The sequence below is a fragment of the Macaca thibetana genome, chromosome 3 (assembly GCF_024542745.1).
Source record: "Macaca thibetana thibetana isolate TM-01 chromosome 3, ASM2454274v1, whole genome shotgun sequence".
In the NCBI taxonomy this organism is placed as follows: domain Eukaryota; kingdom Metazoa; phylum Chordata; class Mammalia; order Primates; family Cercopithecidae; genus Macaca; species Macaca thibetana.
Window position 1 is genome coordinate 100,159,878 of NC_065580.1, and position 21,217 is coordinate 100,181,094.

At 37.4% G+C, this 21,217-nt stretch overlaps 1 protein-coding gene and 1 pseudogene across 3 annotated transcripts in view; one reads left to right on the forward strand and one right to left on the reverse strand.

Moving 5' to 3' along the window:
* The window catches only part of LOC126950060 (E3 ubiquitin-protein ligase ZNRF2-like), a 47,660-nt pseudogene extending 41,175 nt beyond the window's left edge, over positions 1-6,485 (reverse strand). The window contains exon 1 of the transcript XR_007724044.1: positions 6,036-6,485. The product of XR_007724044.1 is annotated as an E3 ubiquitin-protein ligase ZNRF2-like (transcript). The remainder of the gene's footprint in view (positions 1-6,035) is intronic.
* LOC126950061 (probable C-mannosyltransferase DPY19L2) overlaps positions 5,774-21,217 on the forward strand; it is a 66,806-nt gene continuing 51,362 nt past the window's right edge. Inside the window, exons 1-4 of one of the 2 annotated variants that reach the window (XM_050783214.1) lie at positions 5,790-6,065; positions 11,393-11,486; positions 15,843-15,900; positions 21,016-21,115. In XM_050783214.1, coding sequence (XP_050639171.1) covers positions 15,893-15,900; positions 21,016-21,115 — 108 coding nt within the window. In that variant the 5' untranslated portion in view covers positions 5,790-6,065; positions 11,393-11,486; positions 15,843-15,892. Of the gene's footprint in view, positions 6,066-11,392; positions 11,487-15,842; positions 15,901-21,015; positions 21,116-21,217 lie in introns of both variants that reach the window. The other variant, XM_050783216.1, reaches the window with a different exon arrangement.

Here is a 21,217-nt window from a genome sequence, read left to right on the forward strand (position 1 = left end):
ATCCTTGTCCTTCATCAACTTATATTTATTCCTTAGGAATCTTACCCACTTTCTGGATTCATTTATAACCTGAAAATTGATTTCTCAATTTTTTGTAATATCCTGAATTAGAGACTCATGTTTCCAACCACTTAAAGGATACTTCTATCCAGGTGGAAATCCTACAGCCACTCAAATTTAACAGGCCTAAAAGGAACTCATTATCATTTCCTAAAACTTGTTCTTTTCATCTTTAATACTGGTTAAAGACATCACTATGTACCCTGGTTCTCAATTCTATCAGTTCTACCTTAGAAATCTCAATCAAATCTAACTTTTCTTCTCCCTCACCAATGCCATGTTTTCAACATAGGCATCTTCTATCAGTTATATTCTAAAATTCGAATCCTAACTTACCCTCCTGCTATCACACTCTCCTCCTTAAGAACTGAATCCTGATAAGGGTTGCTGCATACAGCCTGAAGTCTGCACCACTAGAGAAGGTTGCCATCCACGCAAACTACGATTGTTAATTGTGCCCAATGGCCTAATCATGATACTCCCCCTGCTTTCAAACTTCATGAGATAAAACAAACCTATAGCACTACAAAATCCTTCAACTGGCTCCACTTTCTATTTTTCTAGCTTCAGGTTCTCATCATTCCTCTATGCACCCTGCAGTCCAGACATATTTAACTTTTCAGTATGCCCTATCAAAACCCACGCTTCTGTGGATTTCTCTTTAGTCTATAGTGCCCTCTCTCCGTAAAACTTCTAAATCCTTCAAACTACAGTTCAAATGTACCCTCCTCTGGGAAGCATTTTTTGACTAGCCTAGACAAAGATACTTCACTAAGCATTTTGCTAACAGTTCATTTACAGAATTTGTTGCACTGTATAATAATCACATATACCCATCTCTCAAATTCAGTGGAGAGTTGAGCAGTGCATAAAGAAGCCCCATATTTGAACTCTCAGTAACTACAATGCGCAGCCCTTAAAAGGGGCTCGATTCATGTTTATTAATACTATACTTACCATATGCATTAGGACAACTTTTTAAAAGTAAATAAAAAATGAGTTTAACAAAAAAGTTACATGTTCAACTGTCAATCTAAGTCTATAATCCATGTGGCAGACAGAACTGATGTGACTGTTCTTGATTCCTACACTTCCTGGTGTTTAAACCTTTGTATAATTCCCTCCCCTTGCACATGAACTGGACCTATGGCTTGCTTCTAATCAATGAAATACAGCAAAGGCAATGGGTTGTATGTGATTACATGTACGTGATTATGTAAGAACATAGCACCAGTTCACCTTTGCTAGACTCTCTTCCTGTGCTGACTTTGAAGAAGCAAGCTGCTCTGAACCTAACAGACACAAAGAAATAAATTCAGCCAATAACCCAAGGAAGTCTGGGGGCAGACCTTTCCCCAGTTGAGTCTCTAGATAACAACCCAGCCCTGGCCAACACTTTGACTGCAGTCTTACAGAGGACACAGCTAAGTTGTGCCCAGCCTCTTGACCCATAGAAATTGCGAGGTAGTAAATGTGTTGCTTAGAACCGCTAAATTTGTAGTCATTTGTTAATAAGTAGCTTAGAAAACGAATAAAATCAGAACCTAAGGCATTTCTGAACTCTTTTTTCACAAAAAGGCCTACGTTTTGTCCAATTTCTAAACAAGTAAATGTCATGTACATGCAAAATTAAAACACAGACTAACATTTCAAATTAACAATAGTTCTTAAGAATATTTACATAACGTAAAACTTAGGAAGTAATTTGCTATATAAAGCAGTTCCTACACTCTCTTTTAACACATTTGCCAATATACCCAATTTTACATAATACTTAGTAGACGTAATAAGTGTAACATTAGGGCAATTCTCCTTACAGCCCAAACAATAATAAATAGTTTAAAAGCTGATATCTAATTAACAATATTTGGTAGTCAGAAGAACTTACTTACTAGTCATCAGGCAAAGCAATCAAATTGGAGGACAGCAAGGGACTTGCTGGAGATGTGCCTGAGGGAGTAAGACACTATCTTACAACAGGGCTCTTACCCCCTCAGGCACTGCACCAGCCAGCAAAGCATCAAAATACCAGGTTCTCAGGTCATGCTGCTCTCAGATCAGGTGATGCCCTGTGCAACTCACCAATCCTCCCCACCTTGCAGTCAAGAATAGTTCCGAAAAATTCCCAAAGCAGAAACTTCCACGACACAGGCCACACTTACACACAGCAAAGCATATAATATGAAGGTATGAAATTACAAGTGAGAAACAATAACCACCAAAATTCTTGTTACTTCAGGAGTGGCAGGGGTTGTGGTTAGAAGGCTCATTTTTCTTAGAAAGAGGCAAACATTCCTCTTCTGCCACTCCCCGTAAAAGCCTTCGATGGCACAAAATAACATTCAAGAATGGAAAATAAATTACAATATCCCAAATTCAAACATTTTGGCACTTGATATTGGTAAGAAGTGATAACTGAGACCAATTCAATAATGGTTAATTGATGAAGATAACCTAACACCATAAAACTTCACATCTGCTTTACAAATTAAGAGAAATCTTCCTAGAAATACAGGTCTTCTTCAACATATTCAGTTTTAAGAGATAACCCGCACTCCTTCAATATAAGAAAACATGTTTCACAAGTAACAAGGCACCTGAATGACAATCAGACTACTGAAATACTCAAGAGCAAGTCACACCCAAGAAAGCTCAAGAAAATCAGAAGGCCAAAAGCAACCCCACACCACTGGTTGTCTGAGATTAAGTCATTTTACATTTTCACTTCCGGACTCAAGGACACATTTAGAAGTCCACACAATTTCTCTGGAAATAATCTCCATTTATTGGTATATTTCTATAGCTCAATTCATCTACCCCATTCTTGCCGCATCATTAAAAGGCTATTTTACCACTCATGTTACGCTCTTATGAACAATAGCTACTTGACAGTGGGAAAAAAAACGTAGATATAAATTAAAGCCAGACAAACCCCTCTAAGATACCATCAAGACTTTTAAACGTTAGGAAATACCCTTAAGACCCGTTTTAAAACAAAGGTGATGGATAATACTAGCAGTAGTCGAGAAAGCGTCTGTTCACTTTAACACTCCCCAGTCTGAAAAGAATAACAAAGACAAGATTTACTTCACCTAAAAACTCCTATATAAATATAATCATATTCTGATGTCCGGCAACTCAATTCTAGGAAATTTCTACAAACTGAAATATCTGGATTAGGCATTTTTCTTCCAGTCTCTAGAGAAAATAAGAGCGTATATAGCCAAAATAGATGTCCAAAAGACAGCAAAACATAAAACCAACACAGAAAACTTCCTCGTTCAATGTGGCAATTCATTGTGAGGGAACTACTAAAAATTCCACTTGCTAGACTCTTAAGTGTTAAAAATAAAAAGGGGGGACTGTTTTTCATTTTCTATAAATTACATGACAGCTCACAAGAGAATAATTCTGAATCTTATTGGTACCATATTTTCTTATTAGGAGACGTGAATAATCTAAACAACAATTAAAACAACAGCTTTACAAAAAACAATATGAACTTTCCATTAATTCTGAAATAATCCTTTTATCAATTTTAAGATGGGTTATTTGTATATAACCATTTATAAAATTTGTAACTGAATAAACACAATAATGCTATAATAGATACTAAAAAATGAAGTAAATGTGAAGTATAGTCAAGTCTAATTTTTTAAATTATAAGATCTAGCTCCCTAAATCTCATGATGATGAGAAACACACTTCTATTATTTTCCTAATAACCCGTCCACTAAAATATAGGTAAAAATCTCAGTAAGGCATGCCACTAAGATGGGGTTTTACCTAAGTGTATTCCATCTCCCTGTCTCAACAAAAATTTCAGGATGTGGCACTTTCATTTGATCCTGTCATACAGTAAGAACAGGTAATTTCTCTGATCCCTTTCCAGCAATTCTCAACTGAGGTTCCTCATCTGAATCACTAAACACAGGCAATTTTTTCAGTGACTGTTTTCTCAACTGTTCCAAGAATGATACATAACTAAAACCGTCCTAAATGCACTGGAGCTAAAAGTTAAAATGCATTGCACACTACAGCACAATTGTCTCCACAAAGCCGGTTGAGAAAGGCTGCTATAAGTTCCTCAGAAACTGTCTCTGTACTACTAGGTCCCAGTCACCCAACCCCAACAGCACTAAAAGAACTATAGTGACTGCACAAATCTACAACTTAGATAAGAAAAAAGAGAAATGCTTTATCTCCAACTTTAAGCAACTAGGTATTTTGACTTACTCATTTACTAGGAATAACATGGGGCTCAACTGTCCCGTGCTCTGAATGGAATGCATTTACTTAACAAAGTAAACCCATAGAAATATGTTTCTCAAAGGGAATTATCAGCTCTTAGAAAATGAATTTTTAAAAATCAGCATATTAAATATTAACTATTAACTTGACAAGGCTTTTCCTATTCACCCTTCTTTAGCGAACTTATTCATCTTTTGATAACTGCTAAATGCAAGTTTTCACTTTAAAAAGATAAAGATAAATATTAAAAACCAGTTTGCCCTTCAATCTCACACTAATCACCAATTCTCAGAATCTGCCTTTTATATTCTTCAATGTGGACTACAGCAACTTCAACTGTTTAGTTGTGATCAAATCACTTTAAGGACACCAGGAGAGTTCTTTTACTCAAAAGCAAATGACTTTTAAAAATGGCCCAATTTTAAGAGGGATGAATATTTTTAAGAAGCAAAAATTAATTTAAAACAAGGTAGCTAATTAAAAGTCAAGCGTCATTCCATATTGAATGTGCAAAGCGTTACTAAAAAGATGGGAAAAATTAAACATGACATTCTTATTTTTAATTTATGCTGGCGTGTATGCTGATAGTACAGAACATCAGAACAGATAAATTACTACGTATTCCACTTTACTAAGTCTCCACTCAAAGTTCCTACGTTTATAAACACATGAGTAAAAGAGGCACAAAAATGTAGGGGATGCTGTTTTCGCTGCTAATCTGTGCTCAGCTGCGAATTCTTCTAATATCGGATGCATAATGCGATGAAATGGGAATGCTTATCTTCTATATTTGTATTTATTTTCATAAATCGGGGAGGGGAGGTGGTCTTGATTCATTTACTATTAGCGTTTTGCAATAAAGTAGATCAGCATAAAACATAACTGAAGAAGTAGAATTCACTTTTCCCAGGACAACGCACCCTTCCTCCTGTTTCTATAGTAAAGCACATCATTTTGCTATTAAAAATGTCCATTTTCCACAACTGACTTTTTCTTAACTCTAGTCAACACTGCTCTTCAAAAGAACCTAGCCAATTACTGTACCTTGTAGGCAGAGTTGCAAAATTTTTACTTCCTTAGGAAACTTTTCCACTTTTTAAATGCTTTCTAAATTAAGCAGGACTCACATTAACTGTGACCTTAAGTAGCGGTTCAGTGGGGTTTAAAAACAAACTTTTCATTAACGCTTTCCTCCAATTAAAGTGACATAGTAAGTGGGACTGACACAGATTTAAGGATTACAGCTTTTTATTAAAGGTCGGTCCAAAGATGGTAACTCAGCGTTCATTCGAGACCCTTTGACCTTTGCCCTTTAAAAACTGTTCCCCACTGAGTCCCCAGATAGAACTACATTTAGCAACAGGTCTCCTCCTGACTTCCCGGTACTAAAAGCCACAACCATAAGGGCTGTTTCGTCGGTTTGTTGTAAAACAACATTTGCTCCAGTCATCTCTCTGAAAAAGAGACTTTCTCTACCGGGGAGCCGCTGAGGTGAGGGTGCTCACGATGTTTAAAAACCAAACCACGCCTCTACGCGACAGCCGCACCGCAGCAGTTAAGTGCCGGGGGTTTCTTCCCAGGATGGAGACCTGCGGGGGCTGGGCCTGGCAGCAGCCCCCGGCGCCCCGGGCGAAGGACAAAAGAAGGCTAAAAATAGCCGGCGGCCACAACCCACGTGCAGCCGCGGGAGGAAAGAGCGCGGGCCCGCGGAGAGGGGTCCGTACCTCCAAACATGTGCGGCGAGAGGAGAGCTGGTAAGGAGCCAATCACCGGGCGCAGTACTCCGATGCTCCCGGCCGCCGCCGCCGCCGTCTTCAGGGCTGCTGTGCACCGAGTCCTGCGAGCCGTAGGGGCCGCCGCTGCTGTTCGGGATGCTGAAGGAGGACTGCGCCGCACGGGCCGCCGACGCCACGCTCCCCACGGCCCCGCCGAGGCAGCGGCTGCGCGGGACTGCCGAAGCCGCCGCGGCGCCGGCCGCAGCGCTGAGCTGGTGCGCATTGGGCACCTGAGCCGGGAACCTCCGCGCAGCGGCGGTCAGAGCGTCTCCGCCGCCCGCGGTCCCATTGGCCCCTCCGCTGCTACTGGAAAGTAGATCTGAGCCCGAGCACGCGCGCGTGCGACTGTTAACTGCTGTCGGGCCGCTCGGCTTGGCGCTCATGTCCGTCCCGGCCCGGGCAGGGTCCGGCCCGGGCAGGGTCCGGCCCGGCCCGCGCGCTGCGCCCGGAGAGCCCAGAGGGCAGGAGTGAGCGCGGGAGCTAGAGAGCAGGGCCCAGGCGCCGCGGCCGGTCCAGAGAGGCCCCCGCGCGTACAGGGCCGCCGCCCGGCGCCCCCTTCTCTGGGCGGCGGGCGAGGGTGGCGGCTTGACGCGGGCGGGGGAAACGAGGAGACGCGCAGAGGAAGGGGTCCCGGCTGCGCGCACCCCTCGCTGGCTCCAGCAGGAAGGGGCGGCTCAGTTGGCCGTGCGGCTGCCGCTGGTTTTGCTTCTGGTGCGCCACAACGGGTCGCTGGTGCTCTCTGCTGCTGCGCTCGGCGCCCCGAGCCTCGGCACAGCCTCCTGTCGGGCGGCCGCTGCTAGCGCCGCTATCCTCCGGCTCCCAAGGCGGCTGGCGGCTGAGCGGGAGGCGCCCGCCCAGACTCCGCCGGGGCCACCTTCCCTCCTCCCCCAGCCACCCAGCTGTTATTAACGGAGAAAGAGGGAAAAACGGGTGGCGCGCGAGGGGAGGACGAAGAATGGGAGGGAGGGGTGGCGCGCGCTTCCCGGCAACCGTCGCCTTGCTCCCCCTGCGAGATTAATTTCACAGGAGATTAATTTCTCATTTACAAATAAAAATGTGAGTTTAGAACAGAATGTTTTAAAAAGGTAAAAGCATTCATTGCATACTATATGCCAGCACTATACTTAGGACATACATGACTATATATGTGAGCTCTTATCTCACTTCTCTTGTAGAATAGTTATTATTAAACTCATTTGAGAGATGAAATGATTGACAGCTGTTGAAGGATTTCTTGAAACCATAGAAACTGTAACTTGCAGAGTCAGAATTTCAGTTCAATTCTGACATCAAAGCTATACTTTTCCTACTATATCAAGCTGCATAATAAATCTACGCTTGTGAGACGTGGAAAGATGTTTACGATGTTTAGTGATATATATTACATTAACATTGATAATGTGATCTCATTAGGTAGTATTGAGTAACTCTTAATTTCATGTTTTAAATGCCTAGGGGGAGGACTGGAAAGATAATCACCAACATTTTTTTTTTTTTTTTTGAGTTGGAGTTTCACTCTTGTTGCCCAGGCTGGAGTGCAGTGGTGTGATCTTGGCTCATTGCAGCCTCTGCCTTCTGATTTCAAGTGATTCTCCTGCCTCAGCCTCCTGAGTAGCTGGCATCACAGGCGCCTGCCACCATGCCCAGCTAATTTTTGTATTTTTAGTAGAGATGGGGTTTCACCAGTTGGCCAGGCTGTTCTCGAACTCCTGACCTCGTGATCTGCCCGCGTTGGCCTCCCAAAGTGGTGGGATTACAGGCGTGAGCCACGGCGCCTGGCCAATCACCAAAATATTAAAAATGGTTAGCTCTTAGAGGTGCTTACTTTCCTTTTTCAACTCTTTATTTTTTTATTTTTCCCCCAGTGATCTCACATTAGTTTTCCAGAATGTATAATGTTATTTTTTAAAAACCTCTGAGACATAAACATTCTGTTAGAAATTTTTTTGTGGTTATTTTTCCTTTCTCTTTGAATATGTTACAAATAGCTTGCAGATTGGAAACAACTGGTTAATTAAATCTTCTGCTTGGTTAAAGTGGTAATGCATACGGGTGATATTATTCCATTATGTTCCAGTTTTTATAATATATTTTATATATTTTATGAAGGAATAAATTCAAGGATCTAAATGAAATGAATTTTGAAATGTTTCTATAAATCTTTGTATTTTTCTATTAATCACCATATTTTAATTATATACTTTTATATTGACTTAACAGTTACTATTATTTATATTACAGAATTGGTTACCACATATGTAATATTTTTCTATATAGAAGCATAATCTATAATTTTGAAGTGACTGATTCACAAGTGAAATGATCTAAATTGTCAGAGTTTATAATGTCTAAGGCAACCATCACAAAATGGTACTTTGGAAAGATCATTATGAAGAGAATGTATTTTCCTCCATTATCTCTTTTTTTTTAGTCTTTTTAAAGGTAGTCATAGGCTCCTGGTATTGCACATTAATGGGAATAATGAATTTATTTGGACTAGAGACTAAGACCTGCTGGAATGTCACCAGAATAGAACCTCTTAATGAAGTTCAAAGCTGTGAAGGCATGTTTCTTCCAAACATGCTGTCATTTGTAAACATTCATCAACATTTAATAATATGATTCACTTTTAAGAATTATTGTAAAATACTGTTGTTCACTTAAAAAAATTAGCAGTGACTCACCTCAATGAGTATTTTACATTTTAAAGTAGTTTTTTGAGAAGGCTGTGTACTTACAAATTTGAGTATAAAGTTTGGAATTTGAGTATTAACATATCCCATTGTAGCAATTTTGACTATAAGTTAGTCTTCTGTTTCAGAATGCAAAGATACAGAAAGATGTGTCTTGGAGTAGTTTCAATATATAAATTTTGAGGGTAGATTAAGCAGTCAAATATCTATTTGTAATAACTAATATAAATTTAATTATGCATACATATTTTAAAAATTTAAAATTGCATAAATATGCAATAATAGATTTAGAAATACTACTTTTTTATATATGCTCATAGTTCATGACTAGTATTAATAAAACTCTTCCTATTTATATTCTACATTGATTTCTTTGTCAAAGAACCGCTTTTGGAATCATCTAACAGCTTTCCAGGATACATAGTGGTCACTTCCATTTAAGATGTTTGCATTTCAGCACTTTTACAATTCAAGTACGGTGCTGTCCCTTGAGACTCTCATTCAGAGCCACATGTATCTCTTTTCATAACACTAATACTGTTGTTTTTTTCTTTATTTCTTCAAATTCTTAAGAACATGACTTACTATATTTTATGAATAAATTTTTAGACTTGTTTGTAACAACATTCAACTCTTGGAATATGAACCAAATCTATTTTCATTACATTTTTTACTAATTCCCTCAGTAAAAATAGAATTGATGAGGATGTTTGAGGGGCAATTATACTTTTTTGTGTACAATGTAAAGGATTGGAGAAACTGCCTCATAAAATGAGAGGCTTAGCAATGATTCAGTCAGCTAGAAGGTGTGACCCTGTCTGAGTGGTGAAAATGATCACCTAAGTATGGTGTTAGTTACATTCCCGATAAGTGATAGGTTCGTGTTTGGCACTTGGCACACCGAGATGAACCAGCTAGGCGTGGAGCCTTACCCTCATTGAGTTTATGCTGTAAGGGGGCTGTTAGCAGTTACAACTGTGATGGATATTACAAATAAGAAAATAAGGTTCCCGACATTAGGAGTAAGAGAGGGTAAGTATTTTAAGAATAGGGAATAGCATATTCAAATATCCTGAAGCAAGAGAGAACTGAAAGAAGGCTAGAATTCCTGGAAGCAATGGAGAAGAAAATGATGTGAAATGGTGCTGGGAATATAAGGAAGGATCAGATCATGAAAGGCGTGCACTGGCGAAGGATTTTATACTTTATCCATTGAAGAATTTTAACAGATTTTCATTTTAAAACATTATTTAGTCAATGGTATGGAAAGAATATTAGAAAAGGGACAAAAGTAGGTTCAGGGAGACCAGGCAGGAGACTTCCTCTATTCTCAGCAAGTGACTGCAGGAAAGATAATGTGGAAATGCCTGGGTGTGAGAGAGATTTTGGAAGTAGAATGGACGAGACTTGGTAATTGTTTGGTAAGGGAGGGGAAGGTGAGTGAAGAGTCATGTGAAACACAGTTGGGTTTCTAGCTTAAGTAACTGAGCTCCTTTGAATGGTAAGAAGCATTTGAACAGCAGCAGGTTTGTATTGTTATGTTTCATTGTGTATGCATTAATTTGAGGTACTTAAGACACCTCAGAGTGGGGACATGAAGTGGCTATCTGGGTATGAGAATAAGGAGAAAGTTCTGGATTAAATGTAGAGTTGGAGTCATCTGTATATAGATCATTGGAGCCATGGATGTGGAAGAATTTCTTTATGGAGAATATGCAGATGGAGAAATGAAGGGGGCATACGACAGAACCTAAGGTGGTCCAGTGTCGAAGAGTGGTAAATAAAACAAGAGAAGTTACTGGAACTGACTTAGAGGAGTGATCAGAGAGGCAGGGGGAATCAGAAGGCCAGCCTTCAGACCTTGGCTCCAGCCAGTTAAAGTGAAATAACCTCTGACAAGTTGAGTATTCTATGTTCTGTTTTCTCAATCATAAGAAAAGTATTTTTATATCTGCTAATGTCATAAACTTGTTCTGAGAAAAATGTGGGATGATCGTAAAGTACGTATTGCCACACACACGCACGATCTTCTGTATGGAATATACTAAGATTCTAGCTATACATGATAATGGATCAAATGACTGGATCATTTCGTATAGACTAAAGCTGTATCCTGAAGTCAAAACCATACCTTAACTCTTCCTAGAGCCTAGCAACAGATAAAAATAATGCAATGGATTTTCTTTTGTATTCATTAAGTGGTTCTACAGACAGTTCCAGACACTTAACCACTAGCAGCATCAGCTAATAAATGTGAATCCCCAACAAATCATTACAGTGTAATAGTAATTCTTTAGAGGAAAGTACAAATGCAGTTATAAAAAGTGTTAAGTATAAGTGTAACTATATTATACCTCAATAAGGGTGAGCTTACATATGTGTATGTGTAGATATACACACATATATATACACACATACATATATATGTGTCTGCATACACACACACACACAAAAACTCTTATAAGGGTAAAGAATTAAACACAGCAGCAATCTGGAAAGCAAATGCTTTCAGCAAATTCATGAGCTCTTGATTGCAAAGCACCGAGATAATTATGCCCAATTGCTTTAGAGTCGTATATTCATTAAACACTGATTATCTGTATCTTTTCAAAGGATTGGGAGATCCTGCTTGCTATTATGTTGGTGTAATCTTTATTTTAAATGGACTAATGATGGGATTGTTCTTCACGTATGGAGCATACCTGAGGTAAGACTACTACTGAATTAAGAGACCTTTCAGTGGGCTTATACAGACTGGCTTATATTTGTTGATTAAATGAAAAGGAAAATTAACGAGATTAGATTCATATCAGGAAAGTTTGTGGATTTGTTTGATTTTTTTCAGAAGCTTAACCAATATCATGTAACCAGAAACTGGAGATGTCACTAAAATTCTATCTCAAAGGCATCCCTTTTATCCTGTAAGGGTTTTTTTTTTTTTTTTTTAAAACTAATTAAGATTTCCTAACAAAGGCTTTAATGGAATATCTCCTAGTTCATGTGTAAAATTAATAAAACATTGGAGGAGATCTTTCATTAGCAATAACAGCAGCTTATTTCTAATTGTATTCTCTAAGGGTGAAATTAAGAAAGCAGTAGGAAAAACTGTGTATCACATGTGGCGGGCACTTACATCTGCTAGCCTATCTTGATAAGAGTACCACAATGAAGCAGCAGTGAGACCTGTCTCAGGTGATAAGTTGAAATTAATTTCAATGGTCGTGTGTTTTGCTCCCACACTTAATTGCTCCCTGAGATAACCATATCAGCTACTTTTTGTCAATGAAAACTAAGGTGAAGTCGGTTTTGGTTACATCTAGGAAAGTATCTGCCTTTCTCACAAAAGGACAGACTTAGCTGCCCCTTCTCTGTTTCTTCCTGCTTTGATTACACTAGGATGTCATGCCCAGAGCTGCAGCAGTCATCTTGTGACCATAAGGGAAAGGCCATAAACATAGGAGATCTATCTGGCCTACCATGCTTCTGCTACTGAACCAATGCCAACAGATACTTATCTTTCATTTTCTTGTTGAATGATATAATAAACAACATCCATATTGTGTGAGCCACTTTTGTTAGGTTTTCTGTTTCTTTCGGTGGAACATTTTCCTAGCTGAATCATCAGATTTCTTTACAAGGTTATTCTTGTTGTGTAAAACATTTAAAATTAAAGTTAATTAATAGCTTTTACTCTTTGAACAAATATTTGTTGAGTTTTCATAGGCTTATGTCAATTTAAAGTTCAGTAAATATACACACTTTTTGTTTTAGGAAGTTTTCAGCATAAAAAACACTAGCATAGAATCAACGAAAACTATTAACATAAGTCAGTGTTGTACCAGGGATACTATCCAGCACAGTACATAAAAAGAAGAGTAGTGATAAGTATAAGGATTGGAAAACTTGAAAAAAAAAAAAAAGTGTTCTTAAAAGTAGATTACATCATATATCTAGAAAAATTTTAAAAGTTGATTGATACAATGTTTGCAATAATAAGAAAATTTACAATGTTACTAGATGTAAACATTAATATTAAAATTCAAAATTATAAATTTTATACTTTAGGATCAAATAGAAAATGAAATTTTGAAAGGATGCTGTTTAGAATAGCATTAAAAGCATGACGTTCCTCAGAATAAAACCAACAAAAGATATATATGACACCTGTGGGAAAATGATTAAAACATTCCTGAGATATGTCTGGGAAAATTCAAGTGGAGAGATATTCCATATTCATTGATTGAAGACTTGATATTAAAAAGATTTATAGATTCAATGCTCTACCAGTCAAAATTCCAACATATTTTTTGTTGACTTTGATGAGCTGATTTAAAAGTTTTCAGAAATGCAAAGGGCCAAATGCAGTCAAGGTATTCTTGAAAAAGAAGGATTTGCACTATCAATTGTTGCTATATTATAAAGCTAATGTAAAAGACACTATGATATTGGCACAGGAATAGACAAATGGGTAACTGAAATAGAGTACAGCCCAGAAGCAGAAATGTACATTTAAAGGCATTCGATATATGGAAGAGTGGGTATCGCAGATTGGTGGGTAAGGACAGGCATTTTAATAAATAGTGCTGGAATAATTGGGAGATCATATGGAACAAGGAGAAATTGGAACTATATAAATAATAAATCCAAGCTGGATTAAACACTCAAATATGAAAGACAAATTTTTTATAAAGTGTTCAGCGTATAATACAGAAGTCACTTGGAATAAGAAATGATTTCTTAAACAAGACACAAAAATCCAGCCATGAAGAAAAACTGATAAATTGGATGAAAAGAACTTCAGTTCCTCAAAAGAACTATAGGATAAAAAAAAAAAAACCTCCAAGTGAGTGAAGATATTTACAAAGTATATACCCCACCTACTATCCAGAAATTCCATTAATTAACTTGATAAATATTTATTGAAAGCCTGTTGTGACTTGGAGCACTGTTCTGGGTGCTTGGAATACAGAACAGAAATCTCTGTCCCTGTGAAGTTTATATTAGAGTGGGAAGATGAAGACAAAGAAGAAAGACAACCTGATAGAAAAATGGACAAAATGTTTATGAACTGGTATTTCCCAGAAGAACACCAAATGGTCAATAAACATATGTAAAGTTGACCACCATCATTAGTCATGAAGAAAATACACATTCAAACCACAGTGAAATACCAACTCACATCTAATAGATTGATAAAGGAGCTTTCATCCACCACAGGTGGACACATAAATTGGTACAACTATTTTGGTGAACAGTGTACATTATCTGGTAAAGTTGAAGGTATAGATACCTTGTAACTCAGCAATTCTAGTTTAAAGTATATATTCCCAAAAAAGTCTTGCACATGTGTACTAGGAAGTACATACAATAATATAGTAGCATCATTTGCAAAAGCTTCAAACTGGAAACAACCCAAATATCCATTAACAGAGAAATGAATACATTTTGGTTTATTAACATGGTGGAACAGTATACAATAATGAGAATGAATGAACTATACGGCTACACACAACATGGTTGATTCTTACAGATATAATTTTGAATGAGTGAATCCAGGTACAGAATTTTTAAAAATACTGCATTCTTCCATTTGTATATTGTTTAAAAACAGATTAAAGTAAATCATAGTTTGATATGTATATAGAAAGAGTTATGTTGATAATCTCAAAAATCAGGTCAGTAGCTGATTCTTATCTTGGAGGCTGGCAAGTAGAGACTCAGTATAATCGTTTCTCTATTTCAATTAATTATGTGGTGACTACATGGATGTTCCCTTTATATAGTTGTATAAGCTAGAAATTTTATGCACTTTTCTATATGCCATATAGAAAAATGTAAGCTTGTTATTGTGAGGGAAAAGAATTGCTTTGAGATTGTTTGGGCAGGTTTAAAAATGTTCTTTTTTTTTTTTTTTTAAAGTTCTGTTTTTGTGCCAGGCACAGTGGCTCACACCTGTAATCCCTGGGAGGCCGAGGCGGGCGGATCATGAGGTCAGGAGATTGAGACCATCCTGGCTAACATGGTGAAACCCCGTCTCTACTAAAAATACAAAAAAAATTAGCCAGGCATTGTGGTGGGCACCTGTAATCCCAGCTACTCGGGAGGCTGAGGCAGAAGAATCGGCTTGAACCATGGAGGCGGAGGTTGCTGTGAGCCACGATCACGCCACTGCACTCAGCCTGGGTGACACAGCGAGACTCCTTCTCAAACAAACAAACAAAAAAACAAAACAACAGTATCAAAAGAAATGGTTTTTATCTTTCATCTGATTTTTGTATTCTGCATTATTGCTTCTCTGGGACTCAAGTAAAGAATATTTGCAGTAGTTTAGACAGTTATAAGTTAATGGTACATGAAACTGTTAGAATCTTCATCTCTCAATCCCTTAAATCCAATTTCAAAAGATAAAAATTTACCTTTGTTCAGAGTATTCAAAGGATGTGATCTAGACTCTAAAGTGCTAGTCTGTTTCTTAAAAAATTATTTTATGTGGTGGTGCGCGGTGGCTCACACCTCTAATCCCAGCATTTTGGGAGGCCAAGGTGGGTGGATCCTGAGGTCAGGAGTTTGAGACCAGCTTGGCCAACATGGTGAAACCCCGTCTCTACTAAAAGTGAAAAAATTAGCCGGGCATGGTGGCATGCGCTTGTAATCCCAGCTACTCAGGAACCTGAGACAGGAGAATTGTTAGAACCCAGAAGGTGGAGGTTGCAGTGAGCCAAGATTTCACCACTGCACTCCAGTCTGGGCAACAGAGCAAGACCCCGTCTCAAAAAAACAAAAAGAAAAGTATTTTATGTTCACACCCTATGACCCTATGTATTTTATTTAGAAAGTGTTTTAGCTATAATAAATTATAAAATTGAGATTAATTTATATGTACACTTTTTAGAATTGTACATTCAGGATTTAAACATCAACTACATGGGTATGGTTTAGTACTATTATGTTTTAAATATGATTTAAACTATGATTTTAAATTCTGAGGTAATTTTGTGAAAAGCTCACTATATTTTCCATGAATTTTGATTGTATACTCTTTTTTTTTTTTTTTTTTTTACAGTGGTACTCAACTAGGAGGTCTTATTACAGTACTGTGCTTCTTTTTCAATCATGGAGAGGTTTGTTTTCTAGAAAGCAATTTTTAAGAAGTAGAAGGGGTTATAGAGGAACAAGGAAATATACTCGTCAAAACAATATGTAATTGTATACTACTTATGACTTCACAATATTTTAGAGACCCTTGTGTTATAAGTTGATACTTTAATCACACTGATTGAAATGTTTAAATAGCTAGAATTTCAAACGTGAAATCTCTTGCCTTACTTTTAGTAAATATATACATATACATATATTCTGTAGAGAAAAGGAAATACTGTACTTGTTGAGTTGAATCACGTCATGCACATTATCTGATGTATTCCCAGTAAACTTTTTTTGTGGGTGGTGGCAGCCTCATCATACAAGTTATGAAATTTAAATTTAGAGAAGGTTAAGTTATTTATCCGCATTCCACATTTGCTGCATTATGAAGCTGGATTTCCCATTCCATGTCTGTCTGCCTCTAAAACCTCACATATGTATATTAATTTATATTTTATAAATGATAAAATTATAGTTATATTTTATAAAAACATATTTTATATATATAACATATATATTCAACTTTTTTATTGTGGTAAGAATAAGTAACATGAGATCTGCCCTCTTAACAGATTTTTAAGTGTACAATACGGTATTAACACAATATTGTATAGCAGATCTCTAGAACTTACTCATCTTGCCTAAGTGAAACTTTGTATGCATTGCACTCCCCTTAACAACAATGAAAGAGGCCTCAAGCCTGACAGCAGGGACACAGTTAAGACACTGCCTCCTGCTCCCTCACTTCTTTCTGTTACGTCATGCTGTCTGTTCAGTAGTGCAAAATGCTGAAACTTACTAATTCAGCCCAATGAAACACAGTCCGCCTAAAAAAGAGCTCATAGAAGCTTATTTCAAATACGATGGATTCATTCAACAAAATATTGAGTACATACCACGTCCATGCTCTGTTAGATGCTGAGGATATGGCAATGAAAAAGAGAGAGATTCTGACTACTAGCTCTTGGGAACAAAATATTTAATATGTTATGACACAGGTTACATAGGGTAGAAGTACTTTTTTTTTTTTTTCAAGGTGGAGTCTTGCTCTGTCGCCTGGGCTGGAGTGCCATGGCGTGATCTTGGCTCACTGCAACCTCTGCCTCCTGGGTTCAAGCAATTCTCCTGCCTCAGCCTCCTGAGTAGCTGGGATTACAGGCATGTGCCACCACGCCCAGCTAAATTTTTGTATTTTTAGTAGAGATGGGGTTTCACCATGTTGGCCAGGCTGGTCTCGAAACCCTGACCTTGTGATTCACCTGCCTTGGCCTACCAGAGTACTGGGGATTACAGGCATGAGCCACCGCACCCGGCCAGGGTAGAAGTACTTTCATCCATTGCTGTTGCGTTAATTTTAAAAAATCAGTTAGATAAAGGAATCATAAAAATTACACATGAAAGCCATATATATTATTTTAAAGCAAACAAATGCATTGTCATTCAACAATGTGCTGATATAATGACAAAGCTTTTTCTTTTAGTGTGCCAGGAAACTGTTGGTATAAGTTGACTTTCTTATATGTATCATAATTCTTCTTCCAACATTTACAATTTTGGTATCTTGGAAGATGAGCAATAACTTTTAAGACTCTTGCAAAGTAATAAGAGTTCACATTCTTTCTAGAATTTCAGAATTGTTGATGGAAAATTTTTCTAATACTCTGACCTATATGTCTTAGAAGTCATTTTAAAGTTTGTATGAAACTTTAATACTTTCATTACATGCATCGCATTTGTAATTCACAAATACTTCTCGTTGTTTTTAAAATATATACTTAACCTTTTTTAAGGTACATTTTACAAATTCTGAGGCAATCTTAGCTATTCGAAGTGTGTATTTATATTCATTCGAATATACTTGTTATGTAGAAACTCTCTTGGTGCTTGCGAGTGATCTAGGTGACATTTGTTTAGGTATTTGTCTTGGCATGCATGTATCCCAAAGCCTGGGATGCCAGGATCATATGCCAGGATCATACCTTGAGAGCTGGACTGTGGATCTAGTTGGTCAGTCACAGAATTCTCACAACTCTTATATGTACAATCTTGTTTGTCCCTTGGGTTTCCTTTTGCTGGGTCTGATATATCTGTTGCTGATTTCTGGACATGGTAGTTAATTGCTCTCTACTTAATGGCCTCATGCGTTAAGAGAGCTTCAAAAACTGAGAAGCCATGCCGGACACTCAGAAATGGGATATAGTGAACCTAGTGTTAAAATTACTAAAACAGACTCACCCCTGGTTTTTAAATATGTTTGTTGTAGTAAACATGATGTAAAGTGGGCATTTTGTTGATTTCAGGCCACCTGTGTGGTCTGGACACCACCTCTCCGTGAAAGTTTTTCCTATCCATTCCTTGTACTTCAGATGTATATTTTAACTTTGATTCTCAGGTAACTTTGATTCATAAAACAAAGGCAAATAAATTATAATTTAAGTTTCTTAAAATATGCTTCAATTCAGCACTTTGGGAGGCTGAGGTAGGTGGATCACTTGAGGTCAGGAGTTCAAGACCAGCCTGGCCAACATGCTGAAGCCTCATCTCTACTAAAATACAAAAATTAGCCAGGCATGGTGGTGTGCACCTGTAATCCCAGCTACTTGGGAGGCTGAGGCAGGAGAATTGCTTGAACCTGGGAGGCAGAGGTTGCAGTGAGCCGAAATTGTGCCACTACACTCCAGCCTGGGCAACAGAGCGAGACTCCCTCTAAAAAAAAATACATAAATATATATTTTATATATACATATAATATATATATATACACTTCAACCTATGAAGTTGTAATTACCAAATTTAGACCATTTTTTAGTTATTTTAAAAGTAAATTGAGTATAGAGTTAAGAAAATAATTCAAAATTGCTATGTAAAAATGGCTGTCCATTTAAGAGTGTAGGCTACAGGTTTTAGATAACTACATTATGTTTTAATAAACCAAAAGGTATGTGTTTGTATATAGTTTGCCAAGATTCAAAAGTTTTTGAGAAACAATTACATTTTCTCTTCAAAGTTGAGGTACTTTGACATTGTTTTCTAACCTGTGGTTTTGATGACTGTGCCATGAAAAGTGTTCTGTGTGCAAACGAATTTGGGAAATGCGGAGTTAGATGGATAAGGAGTACATATATTTGCATATTTATGAAGCATTTCTGAACAACTAATGTTTCTAATAGGACAACCAGTTTCATTTCAAACTTTATTTTTTGGATACTTTTTTTTGTAGGGATTACGTTTATAAGCATTTCAGATATTTAAGAGGTCTGAGAAATGAACAACAACAAAAAAAACCCATATGTGGTAGAATACTATAAATAGCCTTTCAGAGAAATAAGTTTGATAGAATACTAATGAGAACTCTCACTGAATGAAATAATGATCACTATCTCCTCCAAACTCCCAAAGGACCCCATTCTTCACCTGGTATCCCTGGCAGATTCTGCCTTATATAAAAATCATTTGTTTGTCTTCCTTGTTTTTTAAAACAGTAAATTTATGAATCATCCACACATACACAAATTTTTATTTCTTTCTTTAGAGATGAAGTCTTGCTCTGTCACCCAGGCTCATTGCACCCTCTGCTTCCCGGGTTCAAGCGATTCTCCTGCCTCAGCCTCCCAGGTAGCTGGGATTACAGGTGCACACCACCACCTCCAGCTAATTTTTGTATTTTTGGTAGAGGCAGGATTTTGCCGTGTTGTCTAAGCTGGTCTCGAACTCCTGACCTCAAGTGATCCGCCCGCTTCAGCCTCCCAAAGTGCTGGGATTACAGGCGTGAGCTGCTGTACCTGGCTAATTATATGTATTTAAAAGTACTACTGGAAACAGGGACCATGCCATATTTATCTCTTTAACCACGGAACACTGCACACGTCCATGCAAATATCTGTGGCACTCAGATAAAGCTAATTGAAGAGTGGTAAATAGTAGTGTACTGGGGTGGCACAAACCTTGAGAATGGAGCAGGCTAACTTCTGATTTCTTACCAACCTGACGAGTATATTCTGGGGTTGAATTTGGATTTAGGAACCTCCTCCTCATTCAGATCTCTATATCTTTGCTCTACACTTTGCCTTCTCTCAGAGATTAGGTGATGGAAGCTGCCCATTCTTCATCACCCCTTGCTATTCGTTCCCAGTTTAATTCCTAGGAAGGTGGGTTATATTTTTTTGAAGTGATATCAGTCTGGTCAGTTAGGGGTTTCATGGAATAAAATGCTTTAATTAGAACATTTAGGGTTGTATCATTGAGGGCATGTGCTATACTCTGTATCTTAGTCAAAAGTAATTTTTGTTTGAAAAATATAAGACTACAAAGTACATAATGAGTATTTTATGATAACATTAGTAAACAATATGAACATTTAGAATTTTGTTTTTGAAAATTTATATACGGTTGTACAAAGATTCATCAAAATCCAATACAGCATTTATAAAAGGAACAGTTACAGTTCTATTGTTTAGGTAAAATATTTGTGTTTCTTTTTTCATATCTAAAAGTTACTGTAATTCTGTATGGTAAAAGTTATTGGTTCCTAATACATCTCAGTAATGCAGAATGGACCATTTAAACTTCCACTTGCTTCAGCTAAATTCTAGAATGACTTTTTAATATTTTAAGATTCTTTTTGCTTAAATTTTTCCATAGTTGTAAACTTATTACTTTGTTAGCACTTACATTTCTCTTCAATGTTTTTTGAAACATAAAAGTGGTGGTATGTAAAAGTTGTTGCTGCACATACAGGAGAAGCATGTTGAGGTGTGCAGAGGCAGCGCCGCATCCTATTTTCTGACCTCCTTGCTGGAGTATTAAATTTCTAATGTCATGCAGATGTAGAGGAAGATGAGCTTTTGTATTTAAAATATTTAATGGTAAATTACAACGTTATTTTTATAACTCTAATTTTGATTGCTTCATGCAAGCCCTGTAGTATTTCAATTTATTTTTAGTATACTTTAAAAAGTTAACTATATATTTTGTTGTATGAATAGTAAAGGCAATGTAATAATTTAGATTTTATCATTTTGCAATTAGTCTTTCTTTTTAGGGACAGACTATTTTCAGGGTGAAACTTATTGGTATCAATTCTCTCTATTAAGGACCTCGAGCAATGATAGAAGCCCCTTCGTTGCACTCTGTCTTTCCAATGTGGCTTTTATGCTTCCCTGGCAATTTGCTCAGTTTATTCTTTTTACACAGGTAAGATGATTTTTTAAATTAATTTTTATTTTTAAGTTCTGAGGTACATGTGCAGGATGTACAGGTTTGTTACATAGGTAAATGTATGCCATGGTGGTTTTT